Genomic DNA, 19,910 nt, shown 5'->3' with positions numbered 1-19,910 from the left:
CTGTACTTAGAAATCAGCTCTGAATAGGGCTAGATTCACTCATTCAGACGCGCTAAAAAAGCCATAGTGTAAGAAAATGGGTTTTAGCCGATAAAGCCTCAAGTGCAAGTCATTTCAGTGACTTTTGGGCTGGATGGCGTCTCGTCTGCGGCACTGTTCGCGTCTGTCCAGGTTTAAAGCGGAGTGAATGATTACAGCTGCAACAGAAGGGCGGCAATCAATCAGGGAGAGATGAAAACTACTGCAGAGGAGGGCCATTCTCCACTGTCACTCATGTTTTATACACTCAAAGGACAATTCAGTTCAGAAGTGCATGCTTTATGACACTGTTCATTTGAATGTGCTTATTACCACCACCTTTCTTATTTACAACCCCCACACAACAAATAGCAGCGGATTCCCCACTCATAAGCTGGCTGTCCACAAAGACGATATACGACAAACAGAATCATGTTATGGCAATAACAGGTGAACTGAGGGCCTTTTATTGGGCAGGGGTGAATACTGTGCTAGAAGCTGTAACAATGGACAAGGCTTTTAGTCAGTCTCAAAAATCATGCCCCTCATGTGAGGTAGCCAGGGTTCTATGAGATGTTTCAGCATCTACCCCTAAACAAGTGTTGAGTTTTGGGTATTATGTTAACCACCATTTGCTGTCATTACTTTAATGACAGCAAAGAAAGTGCATAGTTTGTTGTTGTAGTCATAATATTATGGCTGAATGGTATATGGGAATGTATAGCAGTCTCAAAATAGCACAGCAGTAGTCAGCAGGGCTGTAAAGAGAGATATTAACCTCTGTTGTCATTACTATAAACGGCTCCATAGACGTACGAAGGAGGCAACAATTAAATAAGAGTGTAAACAGTGTGCTAATTGTGGATTAGGAGTGCTGCGTTGAATGTTGTGTTATCATGGTCTTTGCGAAGCTATTAGTTGTTTTTATTGCTTATTTTTAATTACTAATTAAATCAATACCCTCTATTGTCTTGGGGCTGTGGTGAGAAAGCAATTCAAGGTCAGGTTAGGAGACAGAGAGACTTAAGTAAAGCCAAATAGGACTCGGAATAAGGCCTGGATTAGCTGCCAGAAAGAAGCCTGCAAAACAACTTGATTGGGATGCAGGAAATATTGTCTGCTGTTCGTTTTTATAATATAAATTGGGTAAATAAAGACATACAGACAAACTGTATTTGGAAATGTCAGTTGATACACTTTTTTAGTATAAATGGGTTGGCACAGTGGCAGTGGTTAGTGCTTTTGCCTCACAAGGTGGTCCTGGGTTCAACTCCACTTTCTGTGTGGAGTTTGCATGTTCTCCCAGTGCCTGCATAGGTTCCTCCAGGACCTCCTTCATTCCTTCAGGTGCTCTGGTTTCACTAAAGCATGCACAATAGGCTCCCCTCTGGGACCAGAACTCCCCTGACTAGAGATTCCAAATCTCAGCGGGACTTTCCTGGTTAGATAAAGGTAAAATACTCTTTCATTTTCAGTTTTGGAGTGAATCAGGAACATTACTCTGATCCTGTTCAGATAGTGTGCTATGTGTTGGTACGTTATGGTGTGAGATTGCAATCTGATTTGAGCATTGTATGTTCAGACTGGTTTGTGAATTAAAAAAAAACCTGATATAGATGGTAACAAGAGGACTCATAAATGACCTATGTACAAAGATTTCGCTTTGGCTTCAAAACAAAAACTAACTCAAGCGTGTAAACAAGGTGACATACTGTATGTGGTAACATGGGACTATTTAGAGCAGTTCCAGGATCAGCAGTAAATAAAGTTGAGTGACCGTGACCAAAACTAAAGCAAAAACGTGATTAATTTTAGAAAACACATAAAGGGGTTTGTTTGAAGTATATTTCTGTCTCACTTCATGATTATATTTTATAGTACTAACTGCAAGCCCACACTGTGCACCATATGTATATATGTATATGTGTGCACTGAAGCATCCATAAAGGTGCCCTTCTCATAGGCCTGTGGTGTTTATGACAGTAAAAGCTTTTACTGTTCACACCTTGTCAGAAATCGTCCACTTACCCCCATCACACATGCCACACACACCAACAGGATATAGCCCATATATGTCTAAAACACAAATCCATGCATACATATACATACAGGCGTGTCATTGGTCACCAAATACAACCTGACAGCATCAAGGGGAGGACAGAGAAGCGATCTCCTAGCTCTTTTCCTCTTAATAAACCCCCTTTCTCCCCATTTCCCCTCTCACTGTCTCTCCAAAGCATAGAGAATCAGTTTTAATGGTTTGTCAAATAATGCCTTTCTCCCACACACTGAATTGGCTGTGCCGTGGTTTAGGTTGGCGTCTAACAACTTTGTATGTGTGTGTGTTTGAAGAAAGCTTGGCCTACTTTAGCCTGGTGTGTTTTTTTCCTCTGTTGATATTGCCCATAGCACCGGATTATACGCTCTTCAATGTGGTCAGACACACATTTACTCTGGCGAAAACAATGTAAACAAAATCACACAACGACACACAGTAAACAATGCATGTGGTGTTACAGGCAGTGAAACAGTGAAGGGTGTAGGACGTGCGTGCCAATAAACACTGTGAAACTCGCTCATATGTTATAATAATGTATAGTTTGTCAAATGATGTTATTTAACTCAGCGACATAATATATATGTTCAAGAATACTTGTATGGTTAATGGCAGTTGCGAAGAGTGAACAGTCAAATGTATACTATGGATATTATGTACTTATACACTACTCTATTATGACCATAGACATATACTAGGGTGACCATATTTCCGTTTGTGAAAACCCGTACACTTTACGGGGGGTGGTAGGTGGGGCCTCGACAATGAGCTACTCTCACCTCGCAACCTGTGCATATGGCCTCCCATTTGTCCCGACCCGGGTGGAAAATGGAGAATTTCTTGTACAAATCATTGTTAAATGCACATTTGCGCTTCGGCATGTTGCAGACTGACCGACTGTTTGTGTCTGCTCGCTCCTTCTGAGTGTACAGACGCTACGAGAGACGCTCATTTTAATGGCCCCAATGAACGGTAATGAAAACCCGGACATTTCCATCACTTAAAAAAAAAACAAACCCCGGACGCTGAGGACAGGGTGCAAAAAACTGACATGTCTGGGGAAAAGCAGACGTTTGATCACCCTAGTTTATACCGTCTATCATTCTGACCTATCCTGCTTTGGGGATATTAGGGACGTCACAGGAAAAAAACATTCTCACATTATATCCGTACCAATACAAGATTTGGGATTTTTTTATTCGCTTTCTTTTTACTTTTAATTTTGCTACTTTTTATTATGTTAATTTGTTGTCTTTTATCACTCGTACACTCGTATGAACTAAAAAGAAACTGAAATTGTTCTAATTCACTCAAAAAGAAAGATTTGTTTCAGGTAGATTTTTTATATTATTTTTTCACTTTTTCAGTTCACAGTCAAAACAAATTAGTTCAGATTGTTTGTACTGGAAGATTTACTATTAAAAATGCGCCTCAAATAACGTTAACCCTCAATACAGAGACATTGCATTGACACTAGAGACAAAAGTATGCTTAAAGGTGGAGGATGCACCCCGTCTAGACTCATACAGCAGCCCCAGCACTATTGCCATTTGGAGTTGCTCTTTAATTGTAGCTTTTGGCAGTGTGAAACCGGATGTCTGGGTCCAGGTTGAGCTGAGATAACCATTTCCTTTCCTTCGCCAATAGCGGCTTTTACCTGCTCCCTCAAGCATGTCCTTATTGGGTGTGTATGCATGGCTGCACGCTTTGTCGCCCCATATATTTCTGAGTATCTGTGGTCTATAAGCCAATTGCACCAGGCTCTATGTCGGTCCAAACTGAATTGATGTGTATGGCTATTGAGCGTCAAGGTTAAGCCAGCATACCGTGAGTGTGATAAACATAGCCATATATCCCTATACAACCTAATATTTTGTATGTGGCAGTGAAAGAGAATAAAGACAGCAGGGTGAAATAGAGAACAGTAATCACATGCGACCACCTGAGAGACATTGAATGACCTAGTACTGCACGCATATTCATCTGTCATATATACTGTAATTATATTTAATTATCTTTCACTCTCTAATTGAGGAACCAGGCGGCGCAGAATGAAATTAGGTGACATACAAAGGAGAGGGACGCAACGCAGTCATAAAAATAATAATGAAAAGTGACACAAGCACAGAACATGAATCTTGTTTTTGTTCCATGCCACATCATCACGTCATATTTCCCTCAACAAAACTAGTACTATCATGTTTCTAAACAATGCTTTATAAATAAATTCACAAAGAAAGGTTCTAAGGTTTATTCTGTTTTTCTACGTTTTTTACAAAAGCCTTATTTCTATTTATTTTATTAAGCACTGTGAGAGTCTTATACGTCACAATAGAAATCGAATGCCTTATTATTACTATTACTATTACTATTACTATTATTATTACTATAACCCTAATACAGTAGATTTATACCAATATACATGATTTTGTCCTTGGCTCACAACAACTTTTAATAGAAAATAATCCTTGGAAGAGGTTTACACAATGCACTGTATATGCTGTATATGCTGTTTATTGAATACCAATCGTGTCTTGTGAAAATGTACTAAGTCTTAGCTCTGCACTTTCTAAACCAGTTGAGTTTGGTCCAGCACTCAATGCAGTAATAAGCACTACTACAGGGCAGTGTTGGCCCTGGTTTCACTAATGCCAGGGGAGCTGCATTTCCATAATTTAGATGATTTAACAACAACAATCGCCTTCTTTCGTGTTCTGTTTTATTTTTCAAATAGATAAGCCCATTTGCCAGGAGACCTTATGTTTGGCATATATTTACAGCACACATCTTTAACTTTTTTGGTCTGACTCCAAGTGTCCCACATTACAGATGGAGAGCAGCCAGTGTCAGGCTTTGGGCCAGATTTCATTTTGCAGTTCCACCACTGCCACACATCATTGTTTCAGACTGGAACAGTTTGGAGGTTGGGATTGTGTTTTCTTTTATACAAGAGTTGGTTGGTTAAACCACTACTATACCTATGCACAGACACATGGGGCATACCTCAGATGGTGGTCGTGCCCAGTGTCCACACATAAAAACTTCATAATGTTTAACGCCTGAATGCTGTTTCATACATCAAAGTTTATGAACTAAAATAATTCAATTAATTTTATGTTTACATTTTATATAATGCTTTTGACAATCTTTTCCTGCATAGGCTCCAGTGGGTACGTGGATTGTGCTCAAAAGATCTTAGAACATTTAGTATTTGTCAAACTGACCCTGTATTCACATTTGAGTGCATGAGCCTAATCCAGGATGAATGAAACCTCATTGAGCAGCCAGCCGTGTTAGTCCAGGTCCACTGTAAGAAAAAGCCTGGTCTACGACCAGTCAGATATGGCTGAGTGCCAGCAGCCTACTCACAATATCCCTGTGCCCTGCTCCTGCTCCTCAGCACAACACTGATAAATTGGTCCCGCTGGGATTTGGAAAGGTTTTCGTGCCCATTTTGACCTGAAATTACAGTGACTGTTCACAAAAACTCAAGGTAATTTGCATTTTTAATGCATGCTATTTCTGCAGTGCATTGTAATGACTGATACAAATAGCATGCCAGAAAAATGAGCCAGCATTTGTGTGAGCAGCAGTGTCTCTGAGAGAGGGCTACAGACAGTGTAATTAACACTGAGCACATCACAGCAGGTCCATGTTTAACTTCTGTGACAGGACACTTCCAAGCACCAATTACCACTCATGAAGGTATAACCTTCAGCAAGTGGCACCACAACAAACACTGACAGGTAATGGTGGCACCTTTTGGAAAATATAGACTTTGTCTCTCTGATTATGTGTGCTAATGAATTGTGTTTTGGGGTTAAGATACATGGGTTATAAGGTTAAAACAAATGCAGAAGAGCAGTACCCTTTGGCTCTATATTATTTGTAGTCTGTTACATTTTATTAACTCAATTATGCCCAAATGTAATTTTAATGATGAAGACTTTGCCCAATGCCCATGTCACCACTCTGTGCTGTGTACACACAGGATCACAGATGAACACAGGGACACACTCACTTAAAAAGAGACGACTTGACAGACACTGAATTGCACAGTGGGATGTCTTTTAAGGACCTATATAGTATCACACATTTCAAATGCCTCCCACTGACAGAGTGCCCTTGAGCAAGGCACTTAGAACAGAAAACACTGTGGTACTGCTACCACCCTCTAGTTGATCTGTGTGATTCTGTGTTTCTTTGATTCATGTCTCTGTTTGTCTCTGTGGGTGATGTACAGTCCCAGAGGAACAACAAAGTGTAATTCTCCAGCAGCACGATGTCTCTAAACTCACAACAATGTTAAATACCTCAGACTAAAACCATTAAAAACTTCTGTTAAGTCAGCACCATTAGCCAAAAGAGCTTAAGGCTACAATAGCCGGTTGGGGATAATCATGTTTTACAGCCTGAAGGCTAAATTAAGTATCACTAATAAACACTAAACATGCCTTTTATTTTAAAAGATACATCAAACCGTTGTTCAACTCAATAGCATCAACAGAACTATTAAGTTTTGATGTGGACTGTCTTTGCCCATGCTTGTAGGTAATAAACAGCAAAGTTACCAGTTTAGGAAAAGGTTGCAATAGGCCATAAAGCGCATGCCATGCAAACTAAAACAAAATTTGGTGTATGTTTGTAGCATTATTTGAAAGGGTTACTGACATTGTGCATCTGTTACACAATAGTTTAATTTATTCTCGTCCCTGTATTGACACTTGTAGCCCTCTAATGCTGTTACTGCACACACTGGCTGTAGTTAGTGTCTATTTGTTCTCATCGCTGTCCTCTCCCCTCTCTCACCCGCCCCTCCGTTTACCTCAAGCCAAGTTGTGTCACTGATGAACTACTGTTCTGTGAGACAGACTTAAAAAATGGATTACATTCCGCGACTGACATTTGGAAACAAATAGTTTGAGCGTGGCACATACATCTACTGTACAAGTGTGAGGTGCTCCAGCTCTGCTGAGAAAGCCACTGTCTGTGGGACTATGGCAGCAAGTGGTGATATTTATTTTGTGAGTTAACATTGGTTCTGTCTGACAGATGGATTGTTTTCCTAGATGTCAAAAGCCAAATGTATGAGAAACTATAGTTAGAAATTACTCGAGATCTCGCTTTGGGGGAGAAAGTGGCAGTTAATATTTTATATTAAAAACTCAAATGGTGTTTTGCTTAATGGACTTGCATTTATTGCTTCAATAGGTATTTAGTGAACTTACAGTATGTCACAATTAATCCAAGGTTGGAGTCAGATCAATGTAGGGTGACACAACATAATTATTTTCAACTTAAAGGTTTTGACCCGAAGTGTACATTTATGGGCTATTAGGGGTGATGGCTTTACATTAAATTAAATAATACACTAAAGCAATTACAAATGATGTTACATTCATTCAGCTCCATTTAATAGTGGCATCATTACCAAATGATTTTCAAAGTAACTCAATATTTAGTTTACAAATGGTCACAAATCTGGATAAATGAAGAAGCTGGCATTCACATGAAACACAATAATATAATTTTATAATGAACAAAGGAAATCATTTGTCCTTGCTATACCTTAATGTGTTCATTGGTTCAAAATGTATTGCCTTTGGTTGTATTTTTCTAAATGCTGCATTAGGTTTGCTGACATCTTTTAAATACATTTACATGGTTTGAGGTGGAGGCCTTCAATAGAGTATTCAGATTGGGTACCTCATCCTAAAAATGATGAAGAATTATTTCTAGTGTGAAATGAATGATCCTTAAATAAATCCACGGTCACAATGCCCCTTGTTCTCAGTACTCAAACTACTCCTCTATTTCCTCGTTTTCATTTTGCCAAGTCATTTAGGTCTCAAGTGCAAAACCAATGATTAAATGCTCTGTTAAAAAGTATTATTTGTGCACCCACTCAACAAGTCCAGGAGTCTAGCTTTACCTCCACGCAGGTAGCAGTCGATTTTTCCACTTGATTTGGCACTCACATTTTACACATGAGCCTCCCATCAGCGGCGTCTATTGTTCCAGCTCCAGTAGACCAGTTGCAGGTCAAGTGCCGCGGTCAAGCACATTATAATGGTCAGTGAATAAGTCTTTTCTTCTTTGTTTTCTGTCAGCATTTTCCTCTGGCCTGGCAGCGAGTTCAAATATAAAAACACCATTATTCCATTGTTCTACCTGTGAGCCAATAACTTGCCACACCTGCAAGCTTCAATTTAGATCATACACTGATGCAGGTTGTGTAAAATTAAAGTAAAAATCATTTCATGAAGAGAATGAAAGACCTTGAATTGTTCATTTTAAAAACAGATTTATAATAGTGGAACAATCAATAGTATACAAAGCTTTGAATTGCACTGTATGAAACAAAATTAACTCAAAGAAATTCATCTCTCCACCAACACTGCACAATGGTCTGTTATATTTCTTGGTCTCTTCTCATTTTGGCATCGAAATTTAATGCATGAGATCCTCTAAGGGCTACTGTGATACGACGGCCAAGTTACAGGTCATCTATGGAGAGGTGAGCTCGCATGAATGCATGTTTATCAGTGAAACTTGAGAGTGAATAAAGTAATAATATCTTCATAGAAACATATAGGTGTTAGATCCCACACCAAGTTACATAGCACACATTTAATCTAGTGTTTAAGAAGATTTACAACAAAACATAGAAATATCTTCTTGTTTTGAGAAGCCAAAACTGTTAGTGCAACCAGGATTTTAAGTGTTTCAGATTCACTCACTGTAGCACTGTCAAACGTTGGGGGCTGGAGCTTCACTGTACCATGCCACGTCAAAATCCCACAGACTGTCAAACATGTTGTCCTTGGGATATTCAACGTTCTTACTGAATATTGCATGTTTTTATAATACCCCATAGCTGTACATATACTGTCCTCCAGCTGTCTCTCCAAGCATCCATCTACAAGAGTATACAATCCTCCTCTGAGACCATCTCTACCACGGACTGACAGAGTTGCACAGTTACACACATGCTAGCCCACTGTAAAGATGTCTGACTGCGTATGTCGCTTGACTAGTTGGGACAGCTGACCAGCCAGAAAATGGCCACAAAACGCGCCTCACTTATTTTTGCATAAATGTCAAACAGCTGTAGGATCATGTGGTGGTCACGCTGGGCTGGAGATGGAGAGGGCGGAGAAATAAAATAAATGAGGGAGAAGAGACGGGAGCTGAATAGGCAGACGGTGTGTGTGACATGGCCCATTTGAGTGTTCATTGTGTGGTCGCATATTGAATGACATTGATTGCTGTCTTTTGTCAAGTAGTTGGAATATATTGATAAATGAGATTATTATTATATTGAGAAGAACATTAAGAACATTTTTTTTTTTTTTACTTTGATTGCAGAGTGGTTTAGCTCTCTGCTCCTTCCTGCTCAAGCCACTCAAATTGTCCTTCAAATTACTCATACCCATTGATATGTAATGGACTAACTGGCCACTCCGCAAAAAACTGGAAGTTGCTGTGGTTCCAGTTATTATTATTAATTATATTTGTGAGTAGAGGAGGGAAATAAGTAAAATTTTATTGTGAATGTTGAATATGGGGTATATTGTTCATAATAAAAATATAATCTGAAAATATTGCCAGTTTGGTTTCCCTGCTTGTTCCCATGGTGATGTTATTGCTTTGCCTGGAATGTTCCAAAGTATGGCACTAAACAAATATATCTTGTATTTATTCAGTTACAGGTGTTTTTATTTCTCAAAACTACTGCATAAAATACATGTATTATCAATGTGGGTGGACCCACTTCTCCACAAATCTGACCTGTAACTTGTCTTCATGCAGTTAAATTAAACTCCATAATGTAGGAATTTCAGGAAAAAAAATAACAACATGGAGTCAAGCAAGTGGTGGACCCTCTATCAGAAATGTTACACAGTGCACGTTTAAACAAATTTAACATTTAAAGACATGTTTTAGCACATTTCTGTTTGCCAAAATATATTGTCATTATTGTTATTGGAATAGACAATATTATCCACCACTACTTGTCAGAGTGGTGTTGTGGTCCGTACAGTCTTGGAAAGTGTCTGGGAAGCTGCATCTCTTTGTGCCCTGACCCCTACACAAAGAGGTGGAAGATGGAAACACAATCTTAAAATAAACCATCTTCATTCCAAGAAGCACTTTCACTATATATCCTTCTTTTGAACAATCCAAATAGCAACCATGCTCCCTCCAACAGCTGTGAGTCAGCATCTTGGGCTCTTTGTTTGTGAATTAAAACCAGTGCTTTTGTTCTGCGTCAGACACAGGAGGAAGGTGCGAAATGAGAACCTCCAAAAGGTATAAAACTTGTGCTAAAAGATATTATTTTGTGTGGTTACTATAAATAATTGTGTTTATGCAGTAGTCTCACACCTTAGTTTTTTACATGGCTCCATTGCCTCTCTATTCTTGGTCTTTGATAATACAGACGCAATCTTAAACTTTTTCAGGAATCTCATTATAGCTCCAGCTTTGTGCAGAGCTCCTATTGTATGAGTTACCTACCCACAGACGTAACCATCGGCATATTAGTCACAAATTTCTCCACAATTCCTCATCCATTTTACTGCTTCACATCTCTCTGCCTAAAAGCATTTACATGTCATACGCCGATACTTTAAACTGGCTCTCACTGGATTGATATGTGTAGCCCTCAGAATGGAGTTCTACACTACAATCTGGGATGGCTCTTGTTGAACGTGCTCAGAACCAATCATGGGAATGTTCAAACAAAGACTTTGTATTGATTAGTCAAAGCGTCACAACAGCAGAACAAGCTGAAAAATCAAACTTTACTTTAGTTTAGTTAAGTTCACAGAAAAGCACAGGCATCTTACTCATCCACAAATGCATAAAGCACTTCCCTCTGCACAGTCACAAACAAAATAATCCATATTTCTACTAAAATAGGCCAAAATACATCTGTCGACGTCATGTTCGTTTGTTTCTGCACAAACCACAGTGCTGCCATATGATTGGTCAGTTTTTGTTTCCACCAGTAGTGGGGGACCTATCACATGGAAACAATTCAGCTGAAACTGTTAAAGACATATTCTCAAGAGTTTGTGAACTGACAAAAATCACAAGGCTTGCTGGCAAAGTTACCGACACTTAGAATAAAAACAAAAAAACGTTTTTTCACTTCTTTTGTCAGTGTTTATAATGTTATGGCTGATAGATATTCTGGACAGGCTGCATTCAAACCATTATGGGGTTACTGTGTATGATAAACTGCAGTTGCCTTGACCTTTCTGTGGCTTTGGCTATTATTTGTATCAAAGACTGAGTTCTGAGTGCTGAAAAAGTACTAAATGTGTTTTTTTGCGGTCCACGCCTTTTAAAATCAATCTGGATATGACAAAAATGGATTTGAGCTGGCAGACTGAACAAGGCCTCATAGGCAATACATCTTAGATCAATACAAGTCCCATAAGCTGAAACCGTCCACCTTGGACTGGAGCTTGGGCTAGAGTCGCTGAAAAAAACTTAATTTACAATGTATGTGCCCTTGGAATGACACCACATAAATGTCACTATATAAATAAATATAAAAATTAAAAATGAATAGGTGCGCTGTCAATAACTATAGTTTCTCATTTCACTTTCTCGTTTTTATTTGTTGCGTATTGAAATATTCATGTAAGAATGTACCTGCTGTCCCCTCTGGGCCAAAAGGTGATTTATTATACGTAGTGTCCAGGCGTTCAGACGGTGAAATATGGAAGCCGTAACACACAGACAGCCCATGTTAATGAGTTCCTGAGATCCCAATCAAAAAGCATAGGTCCACGCAGTCACAGCTTATAAGGCATCACATAAATAGTGTATGCCTTAAAACAAGTGTAATGCAACTTTTAAATCAAAGCTTAACATTAAAGTGCACACACTGAGTGGATTTATCACTCTTATAGGTTTGCATACATTATTTCCACAAAAAGTATACAAAACATTAGAGATTTTTTCTTTTGTGTGGTTTTGTGAAATCTCCTTCACTTTATTCTCCAATTTGTCATTCTCTCGCTGCCCACACGTCCATTTTGGTCTGTCCTTGCTTTAAGGTCGCTGAGGTAATATTATAAATGTTCACAATAAGCCTCTTTACTTTGTATTTCGGTTTCCGTTTCAGCTCCAAGCCACTGAACATCACCTTAAAGGACTTCTAACCTCAGTGTCAGCTCTGGAAAATTACAATTAATGATCAGAACTCAAAGTCATCTTTTAACACGGCTGTAATTTAGCGAGTCATACAAGCCAACAAAGTTCAATGTCACATTTAATGACATCATTTCTGTTTATTAAGTAACGTTTTTCAGTCGTTATGAATAATGTACTGTTTTTATAGAAAGAAATAGAGAAAAAAGCCACATTTAGACACGTTTTCATAGAGGCAGGAATTCACATAAGCCACCCATTTTTGCAAATTATGAATAATCATGACTGTTTGCTAACAAATAATCAAATATGTTGATAAGTAAGTGTGTGCTTAGGAAATAGACTGCCAGTGTTTAGTCATAATGACACTATTAGCATACTGATGAGCATATAATCTAAAGGCTAAATACAATAGATTTTCATTGTTTTTGTTATTGCAAGTTGATACAGAAATGTGGCGTATTAGTATATTGTCCTATTTAAAATAAATAAATGTTACTATGTACTTTGTGTAAATGAGAATCAGGCACAGGCATTAAAGGTTGTATAGAGGATTTTTTTAAGGAAAGTGAAATCCAGCGACAGTCCTTTTTCAAATGTAGTGCATGCGTGACGCCACCTTCCTCCTCCACAGCTCCCTCTAGAAATAATTTAGAGACCGACACCTCAGTTTTTAGACCCTTTGTCTGCTTCAGTCGCGCAGTCACTGAAAGGAATCTCCAAGAATCACCTCAGTTTGTCTTTGCTCCTTTTCCCCTTCTCTTCTTCTTTCAGCGACCTCAAAAACGGACTTTCTCTTGCGGCGAACTGGTCGTGGATTCTCGACCGACATCGCAACAAACTTTATGCGAACTGCGAGAGAGCCACAATTAGAAAAAGCCTCTAAGAACTGCTGCATAGTTACCTTAGAAACGTAGGGAGTTTGATTGACAACCTAACAGCCAATAGAAAATGAGGCAGCCTCGTTTTCTATTGGCTGATGTTTTTCTGGCCTCAACACGTCCACAGTTGATAGATTTTCTTTTTTTTTTTTTTTGGTCATTATAATTACAAAGCTGCTGCGTCTCTGTAATGGTATTTTAAACTTTCACTGACAATTTGAAACAAACAAAAAAATCCTCCATACAACCTTTAAGCAAAGAATAGAGAGACGGCTGCTATTAGTTGCTTAATAAATATTCTCTGAGACTGGGGCCATGACAGTCGGGGAGGGCGTCCATTCACCAGACAGTAGGTCTAAACCACTGCATAATACTCAAAAGCAGTCACACTGTCACTGATGGAATAATTCTTTCTTCTCCTTCTTTATTCTTGAAGTCTGTAATTGGTGTGATTTACTCTTATTTGTTCCCAAGATCTGGATGTCTGAAGAGCTTCTTGCATTAGTCTTCTACTTTTTTTCCGAACCATAACCATTGAAAGGTCATTATTATGGTCTGCTTATCCCGATCACATTTTTCTCATGGGGTTCAAGGAGCCAGATGCATTGTCCAAACAACTTATGTGCCAAAGGGGGCAGTAGAAATGTATAATAGTACTAACAACAATACTAAATTTCAATAATACAATCCTTACACAATATGTTTTTCAAGCAATGACAACGGCCCGCCATCATCATAGTAATTCAGCAATTCAAATCAAAATATTATAGACTATGTTTTGCAAGTAGAAAAAAAAATCATCAGGAATCATTTGCCTGAAACACATGAAAAGTTACTATTAGTGAGTTTTAGCTTCCTGTTTAGGGGCACCATTTTAAGGACTTTTCTAATTATATAATATTTAGTTTGAATTGTTAATTGCTATGGCAACGGTGCTAATTTTTCATCACTGTGAAACCCATGGATTAGCTTTTTAATGCTCATTGTTCTCCAATACTGCCATAATATCTGAGTTAACATTATTAATTAGCATGAAGGATGAATTGAAAGCACAAATCTTTGGACATTTATTGTCTCAAAGACATTTATTATATTGGGGCCTAATCACCCATATTATTATTTGGTTCAGGCCTAAACACTGAGTGACAGTGCTTTTATGTGGCTCTGCTGCTCTGTGCGGGTTTAAAGATTTATTTTCAGAAAGTGGAAAAATCACAACCATCATTCTTCTTTTGTTCATGGGAGGACAAAGAGAAGGAAAGATGGCCAAATCTAAAGCTAAGTTGCTCCATGCTCCGAGGCTGCTCTTAGCCACTACGGCTAAACCCATTAGCACCTTTTTTTTTTTTTTTATTATTTTAATATTTGATTCTGTCCTCTCCGTTTTGTGTGTTTTATTTGATTAAAACAATTAATTATAAAATATCATCTTGTGTTTTTCAGGTTGTCGGGATTCATGCTGCCCTCTCCTATAGTGAGCAGTGGATCTATATTGGCCTTATGGTTCACCACAGACTTTGCGGTCAGTGCACAGGGCTTCAAGGCTGTATATGAAGGTAAGAAATGTGAAAATAATGTGTGAATGAGGCTATAAAAGCAGATTGGCTCATGTTGATTTGTTTTACCAACTGTGCTACAACAATACGCTGCTGCCAAGACAAATATATTACTTTGTTTTATTGATCCCCTGAAATTAGACCGTGGCACTATAGTGAAATTCACAGTTTGGCTCATACGACTATAGGTTGGACTAGCCATAATAAGCTAGCTGGCTACTTTTTTGGGTTCAAATTGGTAGGCTAATAAGAAAACATAGCTTCAGCTTCTCTGATTAATCTGTTTGCAACATATTAAACTGGGACTTTCTTATGTGCTGCAGGTTGCCTATTAAATTACGTAACAACAGCTTTCAAGAGTCTTTGAGCTACTCCCACAGACTTCTGCAGAGCATTCATGCACATACATGAAACCAATTTTAAAATCAATACACACATTGATTTATACACATTGATTTGGAGGAGAACATTCAAAAAGATCTTTGAGTTAAGCATAGATACATTTCCATATCTGTGTATGTGACTCAGCCCAGATGCCCGTCTTTGTTATCACGGTGAAATAGTATGGCACTTTTCTGCAGCTGATCTGGTTTAATGTGAGGCTTCAGTCTGGGGAGAGCTGCAGGTAAGTGGCATGTCAATCAATGTCACATACTTACTATCAGTGTGTCCTAGGACCACACTAATGGAGAAATGCACTTTAAGCCTTGTATCAAAGAAGCAAGTTTTTTAAAGGACAGCAATTTTCATATTTATAGTAAAAATAGGCTTCTGTGTAGTTATAAAAGGCACAAAATGGTTGATATGACAATGACCAAAGTGAAGCCTGTTTCCTAGAAAGTAATGGTGTGATAGAAGTTGCAGCCGTTGATCCAAAGATCTGAGGAGCCCATACAATACACAGGATCAGAGTTTGGTTATAGCCTATATAGCTCAGGACCCACAAACAATAGAGGCTTAGGGGAGATTCTGCAGCAAACAGGGGCAGTCGAGGGGTCTGGCTGTCATTACACTCGAGCATTCATGAACTGCACAAAGTCTGCGGTTAGCTGTACTGGCTTTCCCTCATTGTGTTTGGGGCCTGGGCTTGTTGACATTCTGAGAGATTAAGGGATATAGATGGCATATATTTCAGTATGTATGTGTGGAGAGGACACAGACATGCTTTAGCAGCTTGGGCATGGTAGCATGGGGCATCTTAGCATCTTAGTTTGATCAGAGATTCCTAAACCTATAACAACATCCCATGATCATATTGAATTACGGTAGGTCAGTGGATTGTTAAACTCAAAATAGATCACTAAAAACATTTAAAGTGCAGAGATGGACAAACTGGTCAAAACACCAAATCAATTCAGAGTAAACCTGATTTACAATTCAGGACTAAACAAACATTTAAAAATAGCAGAAGTATGTTAGCCTCAGGAGCCAACTCCTCTTCCTTTCTTTTCTGATGCAGTGGTCTGGTCCCCTCTTCACAGCAAATCCCTCTGACCCCTCAGGTGTGCTTGCTACCACCACTGTTTATGTGCTGCACCTCACGCAGGACAAGCACCTCATTTGAACACAAGACAGATACTCTCAAATATCCCTGTGGCGAACCTTATAACATCCTTTTTCTAAAATTTTTAATACAAACTCAAGACTGCTCATTTTTGACAGTTTTTTTTTTTTTGTTTTTTTTTATCAGATTCTTACTCTATAATACCATAGTCCCCTTGCAGAGTAAATTCACCTACCTAACCCTCTACTGTTTGCCACAGGTACATTTGCATGGCCAGTAAAAAAATCTGTTAGTCCAATAATCAAATTTTATGTGTGTTGTGATTTTCATGCACAAAAGATATTTGATAATCCAATAGACCTGATGAAATGTATCGCTTAATGGATTTTTAGAATAACTTGGAAGACAAACTGCAATGAATTTTAAAATAACTCATCACATGTAATCTTTTACATCAGACTGTGATCAGAGTTTTGATGTGCTTATAAAAATAGCCAGTGAGAGAACCACTACTAAACATAAACCTAGTGTTTGGTGCATTATATTATCAATGTGGCAGATACTTCCTCCATTCTTACTGCACTATTTTTTCTTCCCCTGACCTTTTGAGGATGCACTTCTCTACACACACACACGCACACATCATTTTGCTTGTGTAACGGTTCATCTATGAATCATGAACTCTAAATATCAAAGCCAAACTTGCGCGCACATTCACTCTGGCCCCCTGTGTATCCTTGTGTTCTTCTGGTATATTGTGGACCCAACAGTTATGGATGGGTTTTCAGCGAGAGTCATTAAAACCAGGAAGTACTTTTGTATCCCATTGTTTGTGTTCTCAAACTTTCAGGGCGCAGAAGTGTTGCCTGAGGAGCGGTGTGCCTGTGTGTTTGTTCATCTGGCCTTCTCTTGATGTCTTTATTTTGATGTTGTTTTGCATCAGTCTGGCAGACATTAAAAATTGATTTATGAGAACAGGCGTGCGAGTCAAAGCACAGAATAACAGTGCATCGGGCGTGTCTGGGCTTTCCCATTAATCACTGGAGTTTGTCTGGAATTTTAGCTTTTTTCACTTTTTGTAATATCACAAAACTATTCTTGTTTGCCAGAATTGTGAAAAGACTAGAATATAAATCTTCTGCTACTAAATATTATCTATAATTTACTGTGATTCCATCTTAGATGTAGACAATTTAGACTTAGGCAAACTTTGTTGATCCACAAGGGAAATTATTTGGACACAGTATCATAGTATATTATAAGCGCAAAGAGCAAAAATGTAAATGGTAATAATTCAAAATAAGTAGCAAAATAACAAGAGACAGGTGTCAGATAAGGCATAATTATATAAATGTTTATGTACAAGCAAAAAAAAAAAAAAAAGAAATATAGCAATACAAATATATTTCTCAGCTACATACAAGAGCTCATAAAGAGAAACAGTGGAAGGATGAAATAGTGATTGACATGACATAGGGCTGTCTAGTACATAAAGGTGAGTTTTTGTACAGTTGTATGGAGTATGGTATAAATGTTGTCCTGTATCTCTCACTGTTTGAGCGGAGCTGTAGGAGCCTGTTTCAGAATGAGCCCCTCTGTCCTCTATTGTCCATGTAAGCATGAAATCTTCCTCTTCTTCTTGTCCAAATGTGTGTATAGATTTACAATAATTTGTTTCCATGAATTGGAGGTTTCGTGTCTTCCAGGAAAGCTTCTCGTTTGTATTAAATGAATTATGGCTGAATACCCCTTTGTGTCACTTTTCTTGTATGGCAGCTGCCGGATGTTTTGCCCATGTACTATGACCATATATGGTGTCAGTCCTATGTACTAAATATACCACATTGTAATCTAATTATCATAAACTATAAATCCTGATGATTTCTTTTGTCTGGGCTGCTCTGGGCCGCTGCAAAGTTGTACCATGGAACATCCTGATGTTATTAAACTTCTTTCATGTAACTGTTCATCTGGCTATGGAGTCAGTTCTGTGACAGATGTCTCCAGCTCACAGCCGGTCACATGACGGGCTTCACATGACATCAGTTGCTTTCCCCATAATTGTCCAAAGTGAATGGTCTTGACTGACACACTGCCCGTTTTTGTGCCAAAATGTCAAAGCAATTGTCCAAGTGGGGCCAGAGTTGTTGGTCTTCTAAATAAAGTCTGAACAAATGATGGAGCCTGGTTTTGTTCTTGTTACCTCCCAAGTAAAGCATGATGTCCTTACTTGTGGTGTTTCTCTGAACAGCAACTCTGGAAATTAATTTTCAGTTTTATGTGAAGGAAGATAAAGGATGACTCACAAAAGAGTCATTTTTGGCGTGGGTTCATCTGTCTTCACCAGGTCTTAGGCAACATTTTAAAACTGCATTTTCTATACACACAGTGCACATTAAATTAGCTTGATCTAATTTTGTACAACATGGAGCCAGAGATCATTTTTTAATTGTTAATTAATAGGAATGCATCAATCCAATACTGGTATCAGATATTAGCACCAATACTGAAAAAAATTGTTGGATTAGTTATCAGCTTCCAAGGATTGGTTCAGCCAATATCCTGGTCACTTCAATGTATGTAATAAGACTGTTCAGAAAGTCTCAGAATGTTTGAACTTTTATTTATGCAAATTTATTCTGTCATTATTTTAGAGATAAATAACAGCTATAACACATTTGGATCATTTATGTTTCATTTTATTTATGTTTTAAGAAAATAAATGCTGTTTTCAGTCTTTGCACTGGTATCAGCTGATATCGGGTGTCGGCAAATGCTTAAAGTCATAGTATCGAAATCTGTATCTGAACTGAAAAAACTGGATCCCTATAAATTAACAAAATAAACTATTGCTAATCGGTAGTTGACCCTGATTACTGTTAGTGGAGGGACTTCCCAGTATGTTTATAAATGATAATCTCACATTGTCCATCTGGCACGGCACACTCCAAACTACAATCCTCTGTCTTTGCGTGTACTTACCTTTGTATTCCCATTCAGTCTTGGTCTCCCCCTTTTGTGCAAATCTCCCCCTGTTCAAATCTCTTATTAAAGCAAACCAATTTGAACTATACTTCTGACCACAAAGAGGGCTGATAAGATGTTAGCAATGGGAGGGGCCGATTGAGAGGGAGGTCAGATGGAGCTGTACATGGTGGAAAGCAAAGCACGGCAGCACTAATGAAAAACCAAGTTTGCAAACTAGCTGTGCGCACAAGATAAACATCAATTAATTTCCCCCTCAAGAAGAAAGAGGAGAGAAGTACGGAGAGCTGAAGGGAGGGGCTCTACTTTGTTGCCTCACCACTGCATAATTATTCAAATGGAAAAAAACCAAAACTTTGATTCATGTTTTATTGACAGCGAATGGGATTTCTCAGTGTTTGGAAGCTGTGGGCCTAAAATCCACGGAGTGATCTCTGTCACATGCAATGCCCTCATCTCCTCGTGTCGCCATTCTCAACCGCGTTCTCCTGGAAAAAGTTCTAAAACCCTGTCAAATATTCATGGCCATTGCCTTGGTGTGTGTTCAGAGTGTCAAGTCTGAGAGCAGCTTGCGGATATTAATCTATTTCAGAATGAATAAGGCCCAAAATATGAGAAAAAACCCAGGAAGTTAGGTGCACAGCTTTTTGGTTGGGGGGGGGGGGTCCTTCAACTGCTTGTTTTTATGGAGATGTCATTGGAATGTTCCACAGTATGACATTAAACAGCTCTACCTTACAAGT

At 38.5% G+C, this 19,910-nt stretch overlaps 1 protein-coding gene across 1 annotated transcript in view; it reads left to right on the top strand.

The window, feature by feature from the left end:
* LOC110175400 (CUB and sushi domain-containing protein 1) overlaps positions 1-19,910 on the top strand; it is a 324,734-nt gene that overhangs the window by 106,818 nt on the left and 198,006 nt on the right. The window contains 1 exon segment of the mRNA XM_055154309.1: positions 14,566-14,678. Within this exon segment, the coding sequence (XP_055010284.1) occupies positions 14,566-14,678 (113 nt within the window).

The sequence above is a fragment of the Boleophthalmus pectinirostris genome, unplaced genomic scaffold (genome assembly GCF_026225935.1).
Source record: "Boleophthalmus pectinirostris isolate CB_2022bp ecotype Guang Dong unplaced genomic scaffold, ASM2622593v1 HiC_scaffold_19, whole genome shotgun sequence".
NCBI classification, from domain to species: Eukaryota; Metazoa; Chordata; class Actinopteri; order Gobiiformes; family Gobiidae; genus Boleophthalmus; species Boleophthalmus pectinirostris.
This window is presented reverse-complemented; position numbering and strand designations above follow the sequence as displayed.